This window comes from Lotus japonicus, chromosome 3, assembly GCF_012489685.1.
Source record: "Lotus japonicus ecotype B-129 chromosome 3, LjGifu_v1.2".
Lineage (NCBI taxonomy): Eukaryota > Viridiplantae > Streptophyta > Magnoliopsida > Fabales > Fabaceae > Lotus > Lotus japonicus.
This window is the reverse complement of record NC_080043.1, coordinates 3229660-3248881: the sequence shown is the minus strand read 5'-3', so window position 1 is coordinate 3248881 and position 19222 is coordinate 3229660. Positions and strand designations below refer to the sequence as shown.

The following is a 19222-nucleotide window of genomic DNA, read 5'->3' as shown; positions in this document are numbered from 1 at the left end:
CTCCAATCCACTCAGAAACCTCTCTTGAGAAATCCTGACTGACGGAGGGGTAGACGATGCACTGTTTGAAAACATGAGGGGTAGAAACGTCGACAAAAATATAGCAGGGGCAGAATTTGCACAAACTTGAAACATCTGGGGCCAAAAATGCTTTTTAGCCTTCATTATAAAAGCATGATCTTGCCCAAAAATAATAGTAATAATAAAAAAACATGATTATTTATTAGTATTTATTACAGAAAATAAAATGAAAAAATGAGAGATTTATTGGGTTATTATTGGTGCTTAGGATGTTAATTCTGTTGAGTAGACAATGGTATTATGGTGTTGCTTCTTCACTAGTCACTAGCTCTCTCTGCCTCTGAGTCTCTGAGACCAACAACAAGAGTCTGCAATTCCAACAGATCAATCAATCAACCATGAAGAACAACGATGAAGACAACAACAACAATCCCAACATAGGAATCTTCGATTCCCGATTCAGCCAGACCCTCAGAAGCGTTCAAGGGTAACACCACTTTCAATTCCTCATTTTTTCTATCAAGTTACTTGCTTTTCATTTTCCCTGAGTGTTTTAGCCAAAAGGGTATTTCAGGAACACTCGCGATCCCCGAGAATTTCGCTCTCCGATTCGCTGATCTTCACCTGTGAATGATTTTGCAATTGTGAAATGAGGGATTTGGAAAACCCTTTAAGGAATTTGAAGTGTTTTTTTGACATTAAGATCATGATTACTGATGAATGAAATTGTAAGAGGTGGTTAGAATGATTTGCGTGTGTTTGATTGTAGAACCTGTTGTTGATGTGATCTGTTTTTATTGAATTGGTTGGCTTCTTTTGATAGTGTTTTTGTCTTATTGTTGTGAAATGCAAGGATAATTGAAGCTGGGAAACAATTTCCCAATTTCTATTCATGCTTTATTTTTAATGATTAGTTGTACAGTAATTTTTTGTTCTTTATATAGATTTATGCATTTGGTTTCGCCTACAAAGAGAAGCATATGTGATATACCTTGCACAGCTGATTGGAATTTATAATTTTTTTTTTCCTTTGTGAAGATTACTCAAGGGCCGTAGCATGCCCGGTAAAATATTATTGAGCCAGAGGGTAGATCCGATTGATAATTCGAACTTGTCTTCACCAACTTATACAAGGAGCAACTCATACAATGATGCTGGCACAAGTGATCACGCATCTGAGACAGTAGAGGTGATTTTAGTATCATATTATGTAGTTATAGATCATATTATGATCTTATATATGTCTATAAGATTGATGTGGGTAGCACTTCATTAAGTGAGGCTTTCTGCTCTTACCACAGGTAGAGGTTCACAGTTCAAGTGGTATTCCTGGTGAGAATAAGTTAAAAATATCAACGTCCCATGTGGAGAACCCGTCTGAAGACGTCCGGAAATCTTCCATGGGTGCTAGAGCTACAGATTCTGCTAGAGTTATGAAGTTCACTAAGGTGCTTTCTGGGACGGTGGTCATATTAGGTAGTTTACCTTCTGTATCTCTATTTTCTTTTGTATCACGTATCACCTTCTTCCTCATTGCTCCCAGATGGCCACTTCCAATTATGAAATCATCATATGCATTTCTTAGTTGTGTGCTGAGATAAACTTGCTCATAACATAGTTGGCTTTTATCTGTATGTATACTTGTCTCGCCATTTACTTATTTTAGTATAACATCAACAGCAAAAGCCTTATCCAACTAAGTGAAGTCGGCTATATGGATCACACTACACCATTGAGCTCGATCATAAACCAGATTATGAGGGGACTTACTAATTTTAGTATAATTACACATAAATAATGTGCATATGCTTTTTCTATTTTCATGATTGTTGGTTATAGACATAAAAAAGTAATGGTAAATATATACTCCTATCACATCCAACCTTAATCCGCGAATAAAAAGTTAAATACTTAAGAGTGTCTTTCATGCCCATGAGTCTCAGCCCAAAATGTTATTCATGGTCAAGCATCTAATTTCATGTTTGCTTATGCTGTAAAGCACTTGTGTGCCAATGATATCTGTTTAGTTTTCTACTTTTCAGTGGTGAACTGATGATGCACACCTTATATCTCTTCCTTATCTGTCCTATAGATAAATTGCGTGAATTAGCTTGGAGTGGTGTTCCAGATTATATGCGTCCTACAGTTTGGAGACTTCTCTTGGTAAGCTCTATGATCTTCAAGAAGTATGATTACTCTAAAAATTTGGATTTCACATCAGAAATTATTAGGATATATGCATTCGTATTTCATTTTAGCAATTCTGAAATGGTTTAGTTGCAATTTCGGTCCCTCCACTACATATTTACATATGTATGATTTTGATCCCCATTTACTTTTTGAGTGAATTTAGTCCCTTCTCCACTGCTTTCTTTCTACTTAAAACTCTCACAATCTCTTATTCTAAGCAAAATCTTCTCATAACAAATATATTTAATTATTTCAAAATTTCTCCCGCTCAAAACTCACAAGCTAAAATATTAAATTTCATCCCCAAAAAATTCGCTTAACTTCCCCTCGATAAACCTTAATCTCACATCCTACAAAATCCTTCAAATTTTATCAAACTTTCACTAAATTTCTGACTTTTAAAAATATTTCACGCCCCCAACCCATCATAAACATACTATTTGGATAGAAAGTTGAAGATTTTAGGAGTACGAAAAATTGGCATAAGTATCAAAGTTGCTTAATTTTAAAAATAAAAAATTTGATTAGCTGGAAAAAAACTTGGAGGACTAAAATCTCACATAGTCCCAATTGAGGGGGGCAATATAATTAATCAAAATTTTCTAAAAAGTAATTAAGAGATGGTTGCATCAATATTCTTTCACGGAGATCTGTGCCTGCTTATATGAATGTCGTTTCGAAACAATGCCAAAAATAAGATTTCAGAAAAGAAAAAAATGAGGAACATAATTATCACTTTTATCTAAGTAGGTCTTCCACATGTACTACATGTTTCTATGGACAGTTTCTTTTCTTTTTGAAATTTAAATATGAACTGACAACAGGGATATGCACCACCTAATTCAGATAGAAGGGAGGGAGTTTTGAGAAGAAAGCGCCTTGAGTATCTTGATTGCGTTTCTCAGTATTATGATATTCCTGATACGGAACGCTCAGAAGATGAGATCAACATGCTTCGCCAGGTATTCTCAAATATAACATATGCCTACTTTGATAATTAGTTTAAATGAGGTTCTTCTTTTTTACTGTTTGCATTTTTTGTTTGTTAGATTGCTGTTGATTGTCCAAGAACTGTCCCTGATGTTTCATTCTTCCAGCAGCAGCAAGTTCAGAAATCACTGGAGCGTATTCTTTACGCATGGTTAGATATTACTGATACCATGTTATTTTAGGCCTGATATTATTTTGACTTAATTTCACTCAGTCTCCTAGTTTAGTTTCTGCTCTTTTGGTCCCATACTTTATTTTTGCAATTTGGGTCCCCGTAGTTTAGTAATTGATTTTGGTCGCCCTACTTAATTTTCTCAATTTCGGCCCACCTAGTTTAGTGATTGTGTGACTTTGGTCCGCATATTGTGGATAGCTTGTCCACTTTTAGACTGCTCTTAGATTTTGTTCCATTTATCTTGCTCAATGATAACCTTGATGGACACTGTAAGGATGTTCCCTTCTAGAAATGGTATTAGATTTAGAAGCCAGCAAGATGGCATAAATTACCATATGATGCACATTCATTGCTCTTTCAGAAGATGCTGAGAATATATTATCTTCTCTCTTTTGTTTTTTCTTAGCAGCAGTTTAAAGCAGTAACTTAGGGAAAGAAAATAAGAAAAAAATGCTAAAAGTATAGAACCACAATGGTCTTTATGTTCCAACTTTCCTATTTTAAGAGTATTATGCAGTAAACAACTGTAGTAGCTGTAGCCTTTGCCTGGGATGAATATTCCGGAGATCTTTTAATCTGGATCATCCTTCTTTTTTTTCCCCTTATAAATGTGTGTTTTTATTCTCATAGTTTTTAAACTTACGTGATTTCCTGATCTTTCTGCCAGGGCCATCCGGCATCCTGCAAGTGGATATGTTCAGGGGATAAATGATCTTGTTACGCCATTTTTTGTTGTTTTCCTGTCAGAATACTTAGAAGGGAGCATAGATAATTGGTCAATGTCTGATTTATCTTCAGATGAAATCTCTAACGTAGAGGCTGACTGTTATTGGTGCTTGTCAAAGTTGCTTGATGGTATGCAAGATCATTACACATTTGCTCAACCAGGAATTCAAAGGCTTGTTTTTAAGTTGAAGGAATTGGTCAGGAGGATTGATGGTAACTTTTTTCCCAGGCCTGATGTTTTTCTTTCTCAAGTATCTCTATGATTTCTTTAACACCCTGCTTTTGCATATGGGTTTCGGTCTGTATTAATTTCACCAAGCCAGCCTTTTTTGCTGTTACTTACTACCTCTATTTCAATATATTAGTTGTTTAGGGTTTTTGTACGATAAGAAAGCCTTTAAAATCTTCACTTTTAGGAAATTAAAACTACATTGGACTAAATTATCTTCTCACTGTTCATTAAATGGTTTCCTCTCACTCTGGATATACTAAGACAGAAGGATAAAACCGAAAAGAAAAAAAAAAAATCAATTTTATGCCTTTTTGGTTTTCTGTACTGACAGATAAAATGACGCAAAAATTATTTTTTAAAACAAGTAACAACTATTATCTTGAAATGTAGGGAGTATATTATTATTTGTAAATCTCCAAGTACAATCTGATATTGAATTTTTTGAGGTGCATCAGATCCTGTTTCAACTCATATGGAGAACCAGGGACTGGAATTTCTTCAATTTGCTTTCCGCTGGTTCAACTGTCTTCTGATCCGTGAGGTGAGTGCAATTGTTTTCTCAAGAATGTCATATATAATTGATGAAGTGACTCCATATCAAGTTTCGAGGGGTTTTAAATTTGAAGGGTGGGACTAATGGATTACAGCAAATTTTACATTATTTTATGCTTTTGTTAAGTCTGATGTCTGATTTGTGTAATTAGATACCCTTCAATATGGTTACACGCCTTTGGGACACATATCTAGCAGAAGGAGATGCCTTACCAGACTTCCTTGTGTATATATTTGCCAGTTTTCTTCTAACGGTGAGCCAGCTTCTTTGGCCTTTTTACTGATAAAATTTCTTTGAATAAAATTTCATGCTGTTGCTAAGATGATGAAGAACGGTTTTTTGTTGGTCAAAATGTTAATGCCCCCCTGCAGTACATATGAGTAGATAACAGCAAGCTTGTCAAACTTGAGAGTATGTAAACTCGCAGACTGTTTGTAAGGAAACTCTTACAAGAAGAGTTTACCTCACACTAAAAAATAATGCTTAGATGACCTATATTATTTAGTACCATATCAGAAGTATTTTTACTGATTTCAGAAGTAGCAACGTTATTGCTGGAAATCCTAAACTCAGCAGCTTTATACATTCTGTAATAGAGACAAGTTAAAATAAGGTAAAGGTAACCCGTGAAACCAAGGCAAGACAAACAATTCACATTTCCCAAATCACAAACTGAACATAACAGAATAATGGGTTTGAAATTGAAAAAACAGAGCAAAATCTGTTGTTTCAGATTTGGTAACTAGAATCACAACAGGTTGGTTACAATAGAAACAACTAGGTATGGAATTTAAAAAATATGAAACAAAACACAAGCTGAATGTTGAGTTGAAGCAAAACATGATCATAATTCTCAGTCCAAAATCGACCTGGAATTCATGCTCGGTTGAAATGCTCATGATGGCTAGATGCTGGGTTCACAATGATTGGACACTGAGTTGAAACTGGGTTCACTACAGGATTTGTGTTCTGTCCCATAATTTTCTTTGACACTGTAATCGCAGAGCACTCCACACGCTCAACTGTGTTTTACTGTTTGTTGGCAACATAGTTGTTTGTGCCCCATCAATTTGGGCAATTTTAGGAGATATTACATGCCCTTTCAGACTCATTCACTTGCAGGCCGCAGCTAAACTTGTGATTTTGTGTGAGTTTGAATGATGTTAAGTTAGATAATATCCAGTATATTGCTGTGCAGCACCTTACCTTTTTTTTTCTTGTTCATTTTAAATTATTTATTTTTTACTTTTGGTTTTGGGAGTGAAGTTTCTCTTTTATATTTTTAGTATAGTTGCTTTTGACTATTTGCATATCACTTTTTTAGCAATATATGATAGAAAGTAAATGTTTATAATTGTATTTTTTCAGTGGTCAGACAAATTACAGAAGCTTGATTTCCAAGATTTGGTGATGTTCCTTCAACACCTTCCAACTCAGGACTGGACTCACCAGGAGCTCGAGATGGTACTTTCGCGTGCATTTATGTGGCACAGCATGTTCAACAACTCTCCAAACCATTTAGCTACCTGAGCTGCAATTCTGATTTATGTATTTTGTTATTCTGTTTTCTGGTGTTCCCCTTTCATCAGACTTGCTTCCCCTTTAGTGTGTGGTGCTTTTTATGGACGATTTTTTTAATCATTTTTACATGTATTTTCCCTTGTAATATCTTGTAAAGGAGAGGTAAAAATAATCAGGAAATAGAGAGGCTATTTTTGTTGTATTACTTTTTCATAGATTATATTAATGTGTTACAACCAATGGTAGTTACTTCCATTTTTTAGTAGAAAGTTGAATTTTTGGGTTTCAAACTCGACTGTATGAAGAATAATGTGTTGTGTTGTGTGTATGGAAACGCATATGAACTTAAACTGAACGTGTTCCAAGACCAAAGTATGAAGAATTAACATCTATCTTTCTTTGGCATTTCACATTGAGTGAAACTTCTTTACAAACATGTTCTTGGAACATTTTGTTTGATTTTATATCAAATGATGCCTTTTCGCAGTTAACTTAAAGCTGCATGCAGTCGTGTGGCGTTTGACATGTTCGAATGTTTGATAATCAAACGGGGTGATTCTAAATAGCATTGCCATTACTTTTTACCTTATTTTATGAGTGGCTGTGTCAAAATGAGTAACATGACAACAAGCCACAATAAAGTAATACATAACTAAACTTATCAACCATAGTCAGATTAGGGTTTTGATTTATTCATAGTCCATTTTCTCTTCCATCTCATTTTCACTCACTTTCTCTTCTTATCTATTCTTTTCATATCACAATACTCATCATATATTTTATTTCTCTTTCTTCTGTTACTGTTTATGTCTAAGTGTAAGTGTAAATGGAGCGATAACAACATTTCCTTCAAATTATTATCAGAAATCCTGGCACAAGCAGAAGCATTACAATTTAACTTTTGCAAAACTTCCAGAGCAAACAAATCGAGCTTCTGAATGCATATCAACTCTTCTGAATGCACTTGTATCAGATGAAAATCTACCATTTCTTTTAACAAACCAAGAGCAAAGCAGATAATGAACATTATGATTTGATTTCCAAGCTAAAAGCTAGTCAGCTTTGCTGCAACAACCTTGCATCATTTTTATTATTGTTAAGATCAAAGGTACAAATGACACTATCAGCATTACAGCAACACCGGGACATGGCTACCCACCAACTAAGTCATAACCATTGTTGCCAATCACACATCATTACCACAGGATTTGACTGCCGCTAAGAATAGACAGAGATATGTGTGAAGGAAGGCTCCTGGTGAACCTCCAACAAAATGATACAAAATACAACAATGAAGTTGGATGATCTATTATTCATCACTCCAACAAAACCAGTAGAGCCACCATCTGCTGCTGAAAATTTTCATACAAGATTGACATGTCCCTCTTTTACCTGAAGACAAAAAAGGGAAATTTGTAAAGCACAAATTTACATATATATTCATGCAAGATGGGAGAATGGACAAGGTAGCACGCTATGTATGAAAATCTTCAATAAACAGTGCAGTCATTAACGAGGCTGAAAGCTCATTCCATGTTACTTTAAACTCATTTTTTCTTTCAGGGGAAGCACAGTTCCCCTCACTAGTTCAAATCAATCATCAAATGGTAGAACAGTTTTGCATGGAAAAGTGCAAGTCAATTGACCCAGAAACTTGAAAACACAGTTAACTAATATGTAAGATTACAAGTGGTAGGGACGGGAGAACAGAATGTGTAATTACTAACTGGCATTTAATAATAGACAATGTGTGTTATTAACATGGGATTAATCAGTCTATTATTTAAAAGATACACTATGATGAGATACAAACACCTATTTATACTCCAAACACACACACCACTAGTACCATCATAACCAACTCAAACTAACATAACCAAATTATAAGTAAGCTAACAGTATGCTAACTGACGGAATAATATTCTAACTAACAAATTGAAACTAATAGTGCTCACTGCTCACAGAGAGGCCAATTGTTAATGTTGATTGAAAGAAATCTCACTCACCTGTTTTTGCTCGATTTGTTGAATGAATTTATCAGGCAAGTCAATATAGTCAACACACTCTTGTTTCAAGGTCTCCACCAACTCCTGTTCTCCACTCTTTTCAAGGCTCCTGATCAATATGGTAAACGTCAACTTATCCGGTGAACACCCAGAAGCCTTCATGGACCTGTACAACTCCATAGCCTTCTCTGTGTTACCACCTTGCAAATACACCCCAATCATCTCAGTAAACATCCTCGTATCTGGTTTTAACCCCTTTTCCACCACCTGAGAAAACAACTCTTCAGCCTCACCAACCATCTTGTTTCTTCCCAGCAATAATATCATGTCAGAATACAACGGCAGCAGTGCGTCAAACCCTGGTTCTTCACGAAGAAAATTAAAAACCTGTGCTTCAATTACGAAATTGAATTGCAAGTAAATAAAAATTAAGAATACATCAATATCTTATACAATAGTATAGACTATAGAAGAAGTAGACAGCGTTTGGTAAAACTTATTTGATCTTTATCTTACAGCATAAGCCCATATGCTACTCAGATTAACTTATGCACAATGGTTTGTTTGGGTTTACAGTTCAATTAAGAGTTTATGGCAATAAGCACTTATTCATTAGCTAATTTGAGAAGTTATAAGAAATTACTCACAAGAGCTTATTGGAGTTTAACTTATAACATAAGCTTTTATACAAGTATTTGGGAGAGTTTATCTAAATAGCTTATGACCAACCAATAAGCTATTTTGAGCTTATTTTTTATAAGCTGCCCAAGACTAGCTTATAAATAAGCGCTCATACATAATTATGAATAACCTATTTTAAGCTTATTTCAACAAGCTTGTCAAATTAGCTTATGAATAAGCACTTACTCTGATAATCGCTTAATTAAGTTGTTTACCCAAACACACTCTTAAGCTAATCTGACCAGCTTACAAAAATAAGCTCTAAACAGCTTGTAGTCATAAGATATTTACATAAACTCTCTCAAACACTTTCATAAGTTCTTATGCGATAAAATAAGCTCAAATAAACTCTTCCAGACATGGCCTAAGCTAAGACTCTAAGTTCTTATATCATCCTATAAGCCATTTTGAGTTTATTTAATAAACTTCTCAAATTATCTTATGCATAAACTCTTATAACACTTAACTAACATGTTTATGATTAGTACTGAAGATACATCTACATGTTATGCAATCTTACATAAAAAAAATAAAGTTAAAATCTTTTACACAAAATTGAAAATGGGTAGTACCTTGAGTGATAAATGGAGTTCATTTTGTCTCTGCAATTCACCCAAGAGGTCTAAAGCATCAGCATTCAAGAGCCTGGTGAGTTTTTCATTGAGAACTTGATAGAGCTTCTGCTCTGAGGATTTTGCCAATTTGAGAGCGTGGATTACTTGAATCCCCTCTTTTGATATCACTCTTGAAGGTTGTCGCTTTCTGAAGCTTGCACGGAGCCCGCAAACTATCACTGATTTTCCTCTTCTCTGGTTACCAAAATTGATGCTCCTCTTTGAAATTGAGGTTGCAGAACGTGGTTCTTCATTGATGGGGATACACTGCTGCAATTGGAAGCTCTGTACACTGGTCCAATCACTCAATCTGAGTATCATGTTCTCTGCAATTAGGGTTCTTAGATAGAGGAAATGCTGTATTTTACTATTTTCCAATACATATATGCATATTGTAGTAAATGTTTCATGTATTATATTTATATTTATATAAGAGGTAAAAATGTATTAAAAAAATTATTTACCATCTGCTGATTTTGAGAATAAATACAATTTGGCATAAGAGCATCTACATCCATCATACTCACTAAAATATCCACACATCATTTTTTCATTTTTTCATAATATCACATCATCTACCCCATTTCACATCATCACATTTGTATATTTTATTATTTTATCTCTATTTTAATTAATTGTAAGTGCTTGTAATAAATACAAGCTCACCTTACAAGTCTAGTGAGGAGTATCTATTCCCACATACTCATTTTGGACATTAGTTTTAACACCCCCTTATTAATCTCACACCCTTTTTTATTTTCTAAATTCCCTTAATACCCTCTCTTATAAAGAGATAATCAAAGGGTGATAGTATTTTCACACCTACTAACTGTGAAACATTTTTTTCACACTCAATGAGTGTGAAAATATTTCACACCCACTAAGTGTGAAACGCTTAAAACGAAAGGAAGAATGTGAAGAGAGAATGAATATACTCGATTCATACAATTGTGTTTCACACTCAAGGGTGTGAAACACAATTCAGTTTCGCACTCAAGATCAGGATCGGAGTGTGAATGGACTAACTGTTGAGGATTTTATTTTCAATTTTAAATTTTTCGTTTCTTTAGAATTAGATTTCACACTCAAGTGTGTGAAACATTTTCAAATTTCACACTCAAGAGTGTGAGTTATTGAACTGTTAATAATTTTTTTAATTTTTTTTTGTCTTTTTATATTTTCATTTCACACTCAAGAGTGTGAAATCTTTTCAAATTTCACACTCAAGAGTGTGAAGGAACCAACCGTTAAGAATTTTATTTTTAATTTTAAATATTTCGTTTTTTATAATTAAATTTCACACTCAAGTGTGTGAAACATTTTCAAATTTCACACTCAAGAGTGTGAGTTATTGAATTGTTAATAATTTTATTTTTAAAAATAATTTTTTTATATTTTCATTTCACACTCAAGAGTGTGAAATATTTTCAAATTTCACCCTCAAGAGTGTGAAGGAACCAACTGTTAAGAATTTTATTTTTAATTTTAAATATTTCATTTTTTATAGTTAAATTTCACATTCAAGAGTGCGAAAAATGCAAGCTCACACCCTAATGTCAAACTTTCCCTTGTATGGTTTGAATTTACCACCATGCTCACACCCTAATGTCAAACTTTCCTTCCCATTCAAGGTTCCATAGTCAGACCTTATCATAATAACAACAAAGTCATTGTTCTTCCCCACCAACTGAGCCCAATCAAAGACTTGCCGATTTTGGAATTTCTACAAACAACAAACACGGTTAGCTTATTATTTAATAAAGTCAATAAATTGTATATATCATATTAAGCACATGAGATATGTGATATTTTATCAGTGGTGAAGGTTTCTGTACAATCTACCATAACAACATGAGATAATGCATTCATGTCATCTATTGCATTCATTAAATCTTCATCCTCCTTCAATATGTGACCCCATTCTTTCATATCATCCACTTCATTATCTACTTCTTTCACACGATCCACCTTGATATGATCCCCTTCAGCCACATTATCGACTTTCTCAATGAGCACATGAGACATGATTAGCTATCCTGAAATGGAAAAGGGTAAAAATCAAAATGAAAAATTCACAAACAAGTAAATTTCACACTTTTGAGTGAGAACGGAACAACTACTTCCCACTCCAAAGTGTGAACTGCAAACCAAATTCACACTCTAAAGTGTGAAATACGAACAACAGTGATAAAATAAAATTTTCACACTTACTAACTATGAAACATTTTTACACTCAGTGAGTGTGAAAATGTTTCACACTCACTGAGTGTGAACACTTAAAACGAAAGGAAGAAGGTGAAGAGAGAATGAACATACCTCAGTTCACACTTACAAAGTATGAAATGTTTTCACATGTATTAAGTGTGAAAAGTGGCAATGAAGAAAACTATGAGATGAGATTAAAAGGGAAGGGTGGTGTGACAAACAAAAATGATGATAGTGATAAGGTAGGCAAAGAGATATGTTTGGAATGAAATTAAATTTTAAAGGGTATATGAGACATTTTGGTTCATAAAGGAGGGTGGGGGATTAATTGATGGGGTGTCATGTTGGAATTGAATATGTACTTCAATGGTAATAGATACTCATATAAGTATGTATTTAACATTAGATACTACAATTGGAGATGCTCTAAGGACTTACACAGACATTTTCGATTTTCATCGGCTTTTGACAAAGTGCAACGCTTCGATTTTTAGGGTTATAATAGTGACCTTAGAGAGAAAATAAAATATGCATATTCTTTTTCAAGATAAAAATTGAGATATTTTTTCTTTCTTTTTAAAAAATGATTACTCTACATCATGCTTACGTAATCAATTCATAGATAATCATAAAAAATATAAAAGTATTTATAAGTCATGAGTCATAAATTTCTTGATTAAAATAATTTTTTGAGTTATAACTAAATAATCATTAGTGAAGATAACCTTCTAAGTCCGAGGGAGAGTTTTCTGAAATCACCACTACAAATGGCAATATCTTAATTTTTTCTACTTTCTCTTTTAGTGACGGAAAATAGTCCATCACAACATCCTGGCATACGTCGCAAAGTATCTAGCGATGAAATATTGTTGCCATTAAAAAGGGTCACAAAATTTTAGTGAATGATAGAAATTTGAAAATGAACTAGCGACGGAAGTTTGAGAGGGAAAATATTCGCCACAAATTTTTTAGCGACGGAAGATTCTTTCTCCCCCCATTCCGTCACTATGTCCATTATCATATGCTAGAACTTTGTGATGGAAAACGGAAAATTTTCCGTCACTATCAGTGAAAGTCAAAAAAGAAAAAGATGTCACCACTGGATGGCGATTTCAAAAAAAATATAGCTATCGCCACTCCATGTGGCGATACTAACTTGGAATTAAAAAAATAAATGACACTACTTTAGTAAATATTTGTGAAAGTTAAGCTACACCATCATCACGCATGCAAAAAATCCACATTAGAAGTTATATCAAGAAAACCACATAGAGACTTCTTGAATAGATAGCCGTTTGTGTATAGAAGATAAGTCAGAAAAATAGCCACTTTTCTCTTTATACTTGGCTAAACACAGTTTGTATATATTAAGAAATAGTATTTAGAATAGCATGGAGATTCATCTTCATATACATATGAAATGAAAATGAATTACTTGGGAGGGGGGGGGGAAGCAAGCAATTGCCCCCATACTTACACATATGAATCGGTCCCTGCACGCAGCAATCAATAAGGATTGATAAGAAGGAGCACTTGAGTATATCCAACAACACCAAGAGGAGCAAGCATTTATAAGCCTTCACAACCATCAATATAGCTGCTTCGAATCTGTCAATAATCAGCAGAGGTAAACCATGAGTCAGCACTTGAGCATAACCTGCATACATTAATTAATCCTGGGCTGTCCCTCTATATTGATTATCATGAGATTTACTCCATTACACACAATTCAAATAAAAGACAGGATGTGTGATCCACTCATACATGGAGAATCTAAAATGCTTGAACTTTGCTGATATTCAATTCCAGCTTCTAAGTTGGACTAGATCAATTACCTTGTCTACCTCAATTCAAACATATGAACACCTTAATAATACTTCATACTTACCCCAATTCCACCCACAACTAGGGAGAAAATGAATCAAGACCCTTATTCTATTGTTACTTGCTGGTTGGATTAAACTATATATATGGGAGAAAATATTGTACGCCAAAGCTAGCATGTGCTCGTTACAATTATAGAAGCTAAAATATTTGTTTACAATTTTGGATCCAAAAAACAATACATTATTATTTCTCGTGCTTCACAAGGACATTTTAAATTTACACATGTATATATATTTTATGTGTCATAAGGAAGTCCAAACAGTACTGCTCCTTAATTTAAAACTCAGCTTTTATATGCAAACCAAGTGTCCATACCGTTTCATTCTCCTCAATATTATTTTCACTCATCTATTTTCTATATCTCATCATCTATCATATATCTAATTTCTCTCGTAAGTGAGGCTCGAAATTAAATGTCAACATATATGTTGGGGAGATAGGGAAGCTCATGGCCCAACACCGAAAACTATCAAGAGAACCCGACGCTACAATACTTAGGTCGTGAAACATTAATGAAAATCTGCAGTACCACTGTACCAGTGATACCTCATCACCTCGGTAGTAGTATAAACAGTCTGGATTCATTGGTGCCAACACCCCACAAATACCATAATAATAATTTTCTCCATATCTCTATCTTTCGTGTCATATATATCACATTATTTATTCAGATATTGGTACATAATCTCTTCTCGCGTATGCACGTCTACCCAACATTTTCTAGTATAAATAGATAACGTTGGGCTCCATCCCTACATCACAATTAATCACATTCAAGTACTACTTGATCAACTGAAGGCTATCATGGCTAGTTTCCAAAGCCAAAAGTCACTCACTTCTCTCTTAACCTTGTTCTTCCTCTTGCTTGTGAACAAGGTGAACTCAACAGACTATCTCTCTTTCACCTTCAACCAGTTCACACCACAACAGCCTGATTTGCTCTTCCAAGGTGACGCACTCGTTGCCCCAACAGGGAAGTTACAACTTACTAAAGTAGAAAATGATCTCCCAGTCTACAAGTCCACTGGCCGAGCCCTGTATGTTGCCCCAGTTCACATCTGGGACAGCAAAACGGGCAATGTGGCCAGCTTCATTACTTCATTCTCCTTCATCATCGATTCACCCAACGTGAACAAAATAGCAGATGGCCTTGCCTTCTTTCTCGCACCCGTGGATACCCAGCCCCAAAAACCTGGAGGATTACTCGGGATTTTCGACAACGACGATCCCAGTCAATCAAACCAAGTTGTTGCGGTTGAGTTCGATACTCACTTCAACTCGAACTGGGATCCGAAAAGTCCACACATTGGAATCGATGTCGGCTCCATCCAATCATCAAACGCTACATCGTGGGGTGCTGCCTATGGCGAAGTAGCCAATGTTTTCATACACTACCAAGCTTCCACCAAAGAGTTAACCGTCTCATTGGACCACCCTTCGAGTAAGGACACTTACACCGTCTCTTCCGTTGTAGACTTGAAGAATGTTCTTCCAGAGTATGTAAGAGTTGGTTTCTCAGCTACCACTGGACTCAATCCAGACCACGTTGAAACAAATGATGTTCTTTCATGGTCTTTTGAATCGGATTTGAAAGCAGGTGGCCCCCAAGCTGCAGGTGCTTTTAAGAACAACCATGGACTTGATTCCATGTAGTTTCCAAAATATTATTAGGTGTGTGGGTGTGGGTGTGACGGAAAACAACAAATAAGACCTGCAAAAATGGTTATTATATTAGCGAGAATTGTTGCCACACTCACTTTTGTTGCGGTTTTAGACAGCCACAACCTCAAAAGTTGGTGTCACACACTATTTAGCAGTTCAGGGATAATTTATGTATGTCATTAGTATGTTGTAACGTCCAGCTATGGACTTGATTCCATGTAGTTTCGTGTGTGAGTGTGGCGGAAAACAACGACCATAAGACCAGCTGCAACAATGGTTATTATATTGTAAACTTGTAACACGCTCATGTTTATTTAGCACTAATATATCAAGTAAGTAAACACCCACCCACAACTAAATATAATTTGAATCTACTCTGCATAATATTTAAGGGTGGCCTCTAACTTGCTCTTTTTTTTCCTTATCTCTCTTCTCTTCACCCCATTCACACTCTTCACCTCAAAATCCACTCTCTTCCTCACATTTATTCACATCATTTTTCTTTTTTCAATTTTCATTCTCTCTAAGCTTTAAACGTAAAGTGTATGCACTCTATCCTCAACCTTCTGAATAATTTTGTCAACTCTAATCATCGCATTATGTTGTACCTTCTTCCCTCAGTCATTTTAATGTTTTTTACTGTTTTATCTTCTAGTTTTCTTAAACCCCTGAATCTGCTCTCAACATTCCTCTGCTATCTCAATCCCTAAAAATGTTACCTTTCCTCTGTTCCAATTTTTCCATTCAACCTACCTTCTTTTTCTGCCACTCCACTGCCTTAATCTTAGGGATTTTCTCATATTGGATTATTATTTTGGAATTTCTGTTGAGTGATCCATAAAAAGTAGCATAGAGCAAGTAAGAGAAAAAGGAAGTGAAAATGTCTCTCTCTAGAGTGTTAAAAGTTTAAATGAGGTATGTGTCTCAAACATACATGAAAAGAAAGAAAAAGAGAAGAAGAAATAGGGTATTGGAGTAAGTAGAGCATAAGGGTATTGACAACAATATCACTATGTCTCCCAATTGCTTCGATGCCTTGTTTGCAAAATGTGTGATAAACAAAGAGAGAGAGAGAGAGAGCCTAAATTGAAAAATGCCAGTAGCAGGCTGCGTACTAAGATATTCACATCAAAATTTTACAGTTATGAAGTTCTTAACTTCAAATTTCAGAACAAAATCAGTTAAAGAGAATAAGAGATATATATATATACCTGAGTGAAGCCAAAACCAATTCCCAGTGAAACACCCCTTTGAACAGCTTGCCTCTTTCATTTTTAGCTTAAAGGATATGAAAGCAACTTGCCAAGTTAGAACTTTGTTTACTCCCTTCCATATCATCATTGTAGTTAATCGGGGTAACGGACAATAAATTTATTACTTGATCATAAACATTAACATAAACTTAACAGCTGATAATTTGACAAGAATCTTAAGTTCTCCAGTAAATTCTCGCAGTCCTAATATTATAACATACTAAATTCTAGACATGGCAACTTCTAATGATGTATTATTTTCAAATGGGAAATACACAATAAAGTATCCTCTAACTCTGATTTAGTATCATCATCATCATCATCATGATCTGAATAGAGATGCAGATTTGAGGTAAAGAGAGGAGTGGCGTACTTGTAGCATACAAAGGAGTTCTCGTATCTTCAACTCCCCGAAAAACTCCTTGCATTGCCATAGAAAGAATAACAGCCAGTGCACCACATAACCTCAATGCCCTGGTTTTAACATTGGAGAATTCCGCATGAAAAAGTAAACATTGGAAGCTAGTTTACACAGTATAACAAGGTAGCTTAGAATAAACATTGAAATTATAATTCAAAACAACTAATTAATTAACTTTCCTGAAGTATGACATAACATGTGAAATTTGTTTGAAGGAGTAATAGATATAGATAAAGCAACCTTCAAACAATTATTAAAACTTCTCATTTCATAAGAAAAGACTTCGTCTCATATTTGAAATTATGACATTTAAGCATAGCACAACCGATAAACAATTGAACTCCTTAAGTATCTAGTCTACATTTCACGTATAAAGAACATTTGTTATGAGAGAGATCTATACATTTAACATGATCTCCGAGCCTCAAGGGATTAGTCATAGTCGCCTCTGGGGACACCAGAAGATTACTGTTCAAATGTCAATTTCACAATTATACCCTAAATTTAAAGAATATTCTAAGAATCTTGGGTGTTTAGTCATTGGTTCAAGCCTTGAATAATAACAAAGGCAAGCCTGAAATTGAGAAAGAAAGAAAAATGGGGTTAGGGGCATCAAAGCGAGTGAACAACAGTCTACGCAACTCGTCCCAATTCAACTCAGCATGCGACTCAGCGTTCACCCACTGCCTCTCCCTAACCCAGCACGCCTACGACGGCGTCCTCCCTTACCAACTCAAAACCGCTTCCGATCACATCCACACCCTCCTCCTCTCCGACACCAACCCCCACCCACTCATCCACAAGTGGGTCGCAACTCCCCCTGACCGCTCCCAAGTTGACTCCGCCCTCCGCCGCGTGAACCACCGCGGCGAAACCCTCGGATCCGCCCCCTTCAAGGATTGGGCTCACGAGCTCTACACTGATGCCGTGGTGGCCGGTGCTGGCAAAGCGCTTATGCTGCGAGTTCCGGTCGGTGTCGCCGGGATTGTTGGAATCGGCGCACTCGCTCGCCCTGCTCCGGTGGTGATCGGAAGCTTCGTCGGAGCTTACTCTCTCGGCGTTGGAATTTCTATTTTTCTTGGTTTATCCGCTTAAAATTTATTTCTTTTTTCCTTTTTTATTTATTTATTTTGTGTCTTTGATGAAATTTTCCCTTTTTATTTGTTGTATATTGTGAATATTAACTTAAATAAATTAATGTGCATAGTGTATATTTTTCCTTTATTTTGTGGCAATTGCAGTTTGCAGAAGCAATTTTCTTAATCCATGTATGTAGCTGGAGATTTATGTTTTCAGCAAGGCATTTTTGAAACAGAATGCTTGGGAGTTGGAACATGCTTGGAAGTTGGAACACAGATTCTCTTATCTGGATACCATTGTTAGTGATTGCAAACAGCCAACTGGTTTAAGTTAAGAGAATTTGCAACTTGGTAGCTCATTGTGTGGCTAAATTGGTATTTTCTTATCTTGACTTGACTTCATAAGTCTTGTCTTGTGCCCATATGGAAGAGCTTTCGAAGAGATTATTTGAGTTAATCTTATAGTATAGGTAATTGCTAATAAATCCACTAGCAATCTTGGATTGAATTTAGATCTTCTTTTAATATTTTATAGAAAGCTGAGAGTATTGAGTTTGAACAATGTAAATGATAAATGTTTTGCACATATCAACGCACATGGATTATTTATAATAAAACTTTATTCGGGATACTTGGGGTTGTTGAGGACGCGCATTTTCACCGTGAGTCAGCTAATGAACATTTTTTGTCGGCCCTTTATTGGTTGAGGACGCATTGTGATTTCCCTACCAAGAGTTATCTGGTTTTATTCAAGATCAATTGTCCTTAACATATGTGTAGTCGTATGAAGCTTTGACTAGGCTTGTAGTTGAACGAAGCAAGCCTTTTAGATGTTGAGCCCTTATAAAGTCTCCTCTCGTAAGCTGAGAGGATCTTCATGGTGAGGGTTGGAGATTCATCATCTTTAGTTTTCCTCTAAGTACTGCTATTACTCATCTTTTGCGCGCTCATTTTAGTAAGCATGTTGGCTATGAAGAAGTTTCACATGAGGATGCGGTGGTCCCTT

At 35.4% G+C, this 19222-nt stretch overlaps 5 protein-coding genes across 7 annotated transcripts; 3 read left to right on the top strand and 2 right to left on the bottom strand.

Moving 5' to 3' along the window:
• Positions 1-291: 291 nt before the first annotated feature.
• LOC130748646 (GTPase-activating protein GYP1) lies at positions 292-6648 on the top strand. The gene is made up of 10 exons (XM_057601880.1): positions 292-508; positions 1060-1210; positions 1323-1497; positions 2114-2184; positions 3036-3173; positions 3261-3352; positions 4044-4315; positions 4790-4875; positions 5039-5140; positions 6256-6648. The coding sequence occupies exons 1-10, from the start codon at positions 420-422 to the stop codon at positions 6415-6417; spliced, it is 1338 nt and encodes a 445-aa protein (XP_057457863.1). The 5' UTR covers positions 292-419; the 3' UTR covers positions 6418-6648.
• Positions 6649-7425: 777 nt separating this feature from the next.
• LOC130749227 (protein THYLAKOID ASSEMBLY 8-like, chloroplastic) lies at positions 7426-10103 on the bottom strand. The gene is made up of 3 exons (XM_057602549.1): positions 9668-10103; positions 8415-8801; positions 7426-7800 (listed from the first exon to the last, which is right to left on the bottom strand). The coding sequence occupies exons 1-3, from the start codon at positions 10028-10030 to the stop codon at positions 7771-7773; spliced, it is 780 nt and encodes a 259-aa protein (XP_057458532.1). The 5' UTR covers positions 10031-10103; the 3' UTR covers positions 7426-7770.
• Positions 10104-11246: 1143 nt separating this feature from the next.
• On the bottom strand, positions 11247-13877 carry LOC130748639 (uncharacterized). 3 transcript variants are annotated; one of them, XM_057601871.1, is made up of 4 exons: positions 13803-13877; positions 13392-13522; positions 11552-11745; positions 11247-11432 (listed from the first exon to the last, which is right to left on the bottom strand). In XM_057601871.1, the coding sequence occupies exons 3-4, from the start codon at positions 11732-11734 to the stop codon at positions 11253-11255; spliced, it is 363 nt and encodes a 120-aa protein (XP_057457854.1). In that variant the 5' UTR covers positions 11735-11745; positions 13392-13522; positions 13803-13877; the 3' UTR covers positions 11247-11252. The 3 variants fall into 3 exon arrangements, with proteins under 3 accessions (XP_057457854.1, XP_057457856.1, XP_057457855.1); XM_057601873.1 differs by having other exon boundaries at positions 11552-11740; XM_057601872.1 differs by having other exon boundaries at positions 13750-13841.
• A 673-nt stretch (positions 13878-14550) lies between these two features.
• LOC130749755 (seed lectin-like) lies at positions 14551-15883 on the top strand. Its single transcript, XM_057603129.1, has one exon. The coding sequence runs from the start codon at positions 14606-14608 to the stop codon at positions 15452-15454; it is 849 nt and encodes a 282-aa protein (XP_057459112.1). The 5' UTR covers positions 14551-14605; the 3' UTR covers positions 15455-15883.
• A 1807-nt stretch (positions 15884-17690) lies between these two features.
• LOC130747681 (uncharacterized) lies at positions 17691-18361 on the top strand. Its single transcript, XM_057600688.1, has one exon. It carries the CDS (start codon positions 17735-17737, stop codon positions 18230-18232), a length of 498 nt encoding a protein of 165 aa, XP_057456671.1. The 5' UTR covers positions 17691-17734; the 3' UTR covers positions 18233-18361.
• Positions 18362-19222: the final 861 nt, after the last annotated feature.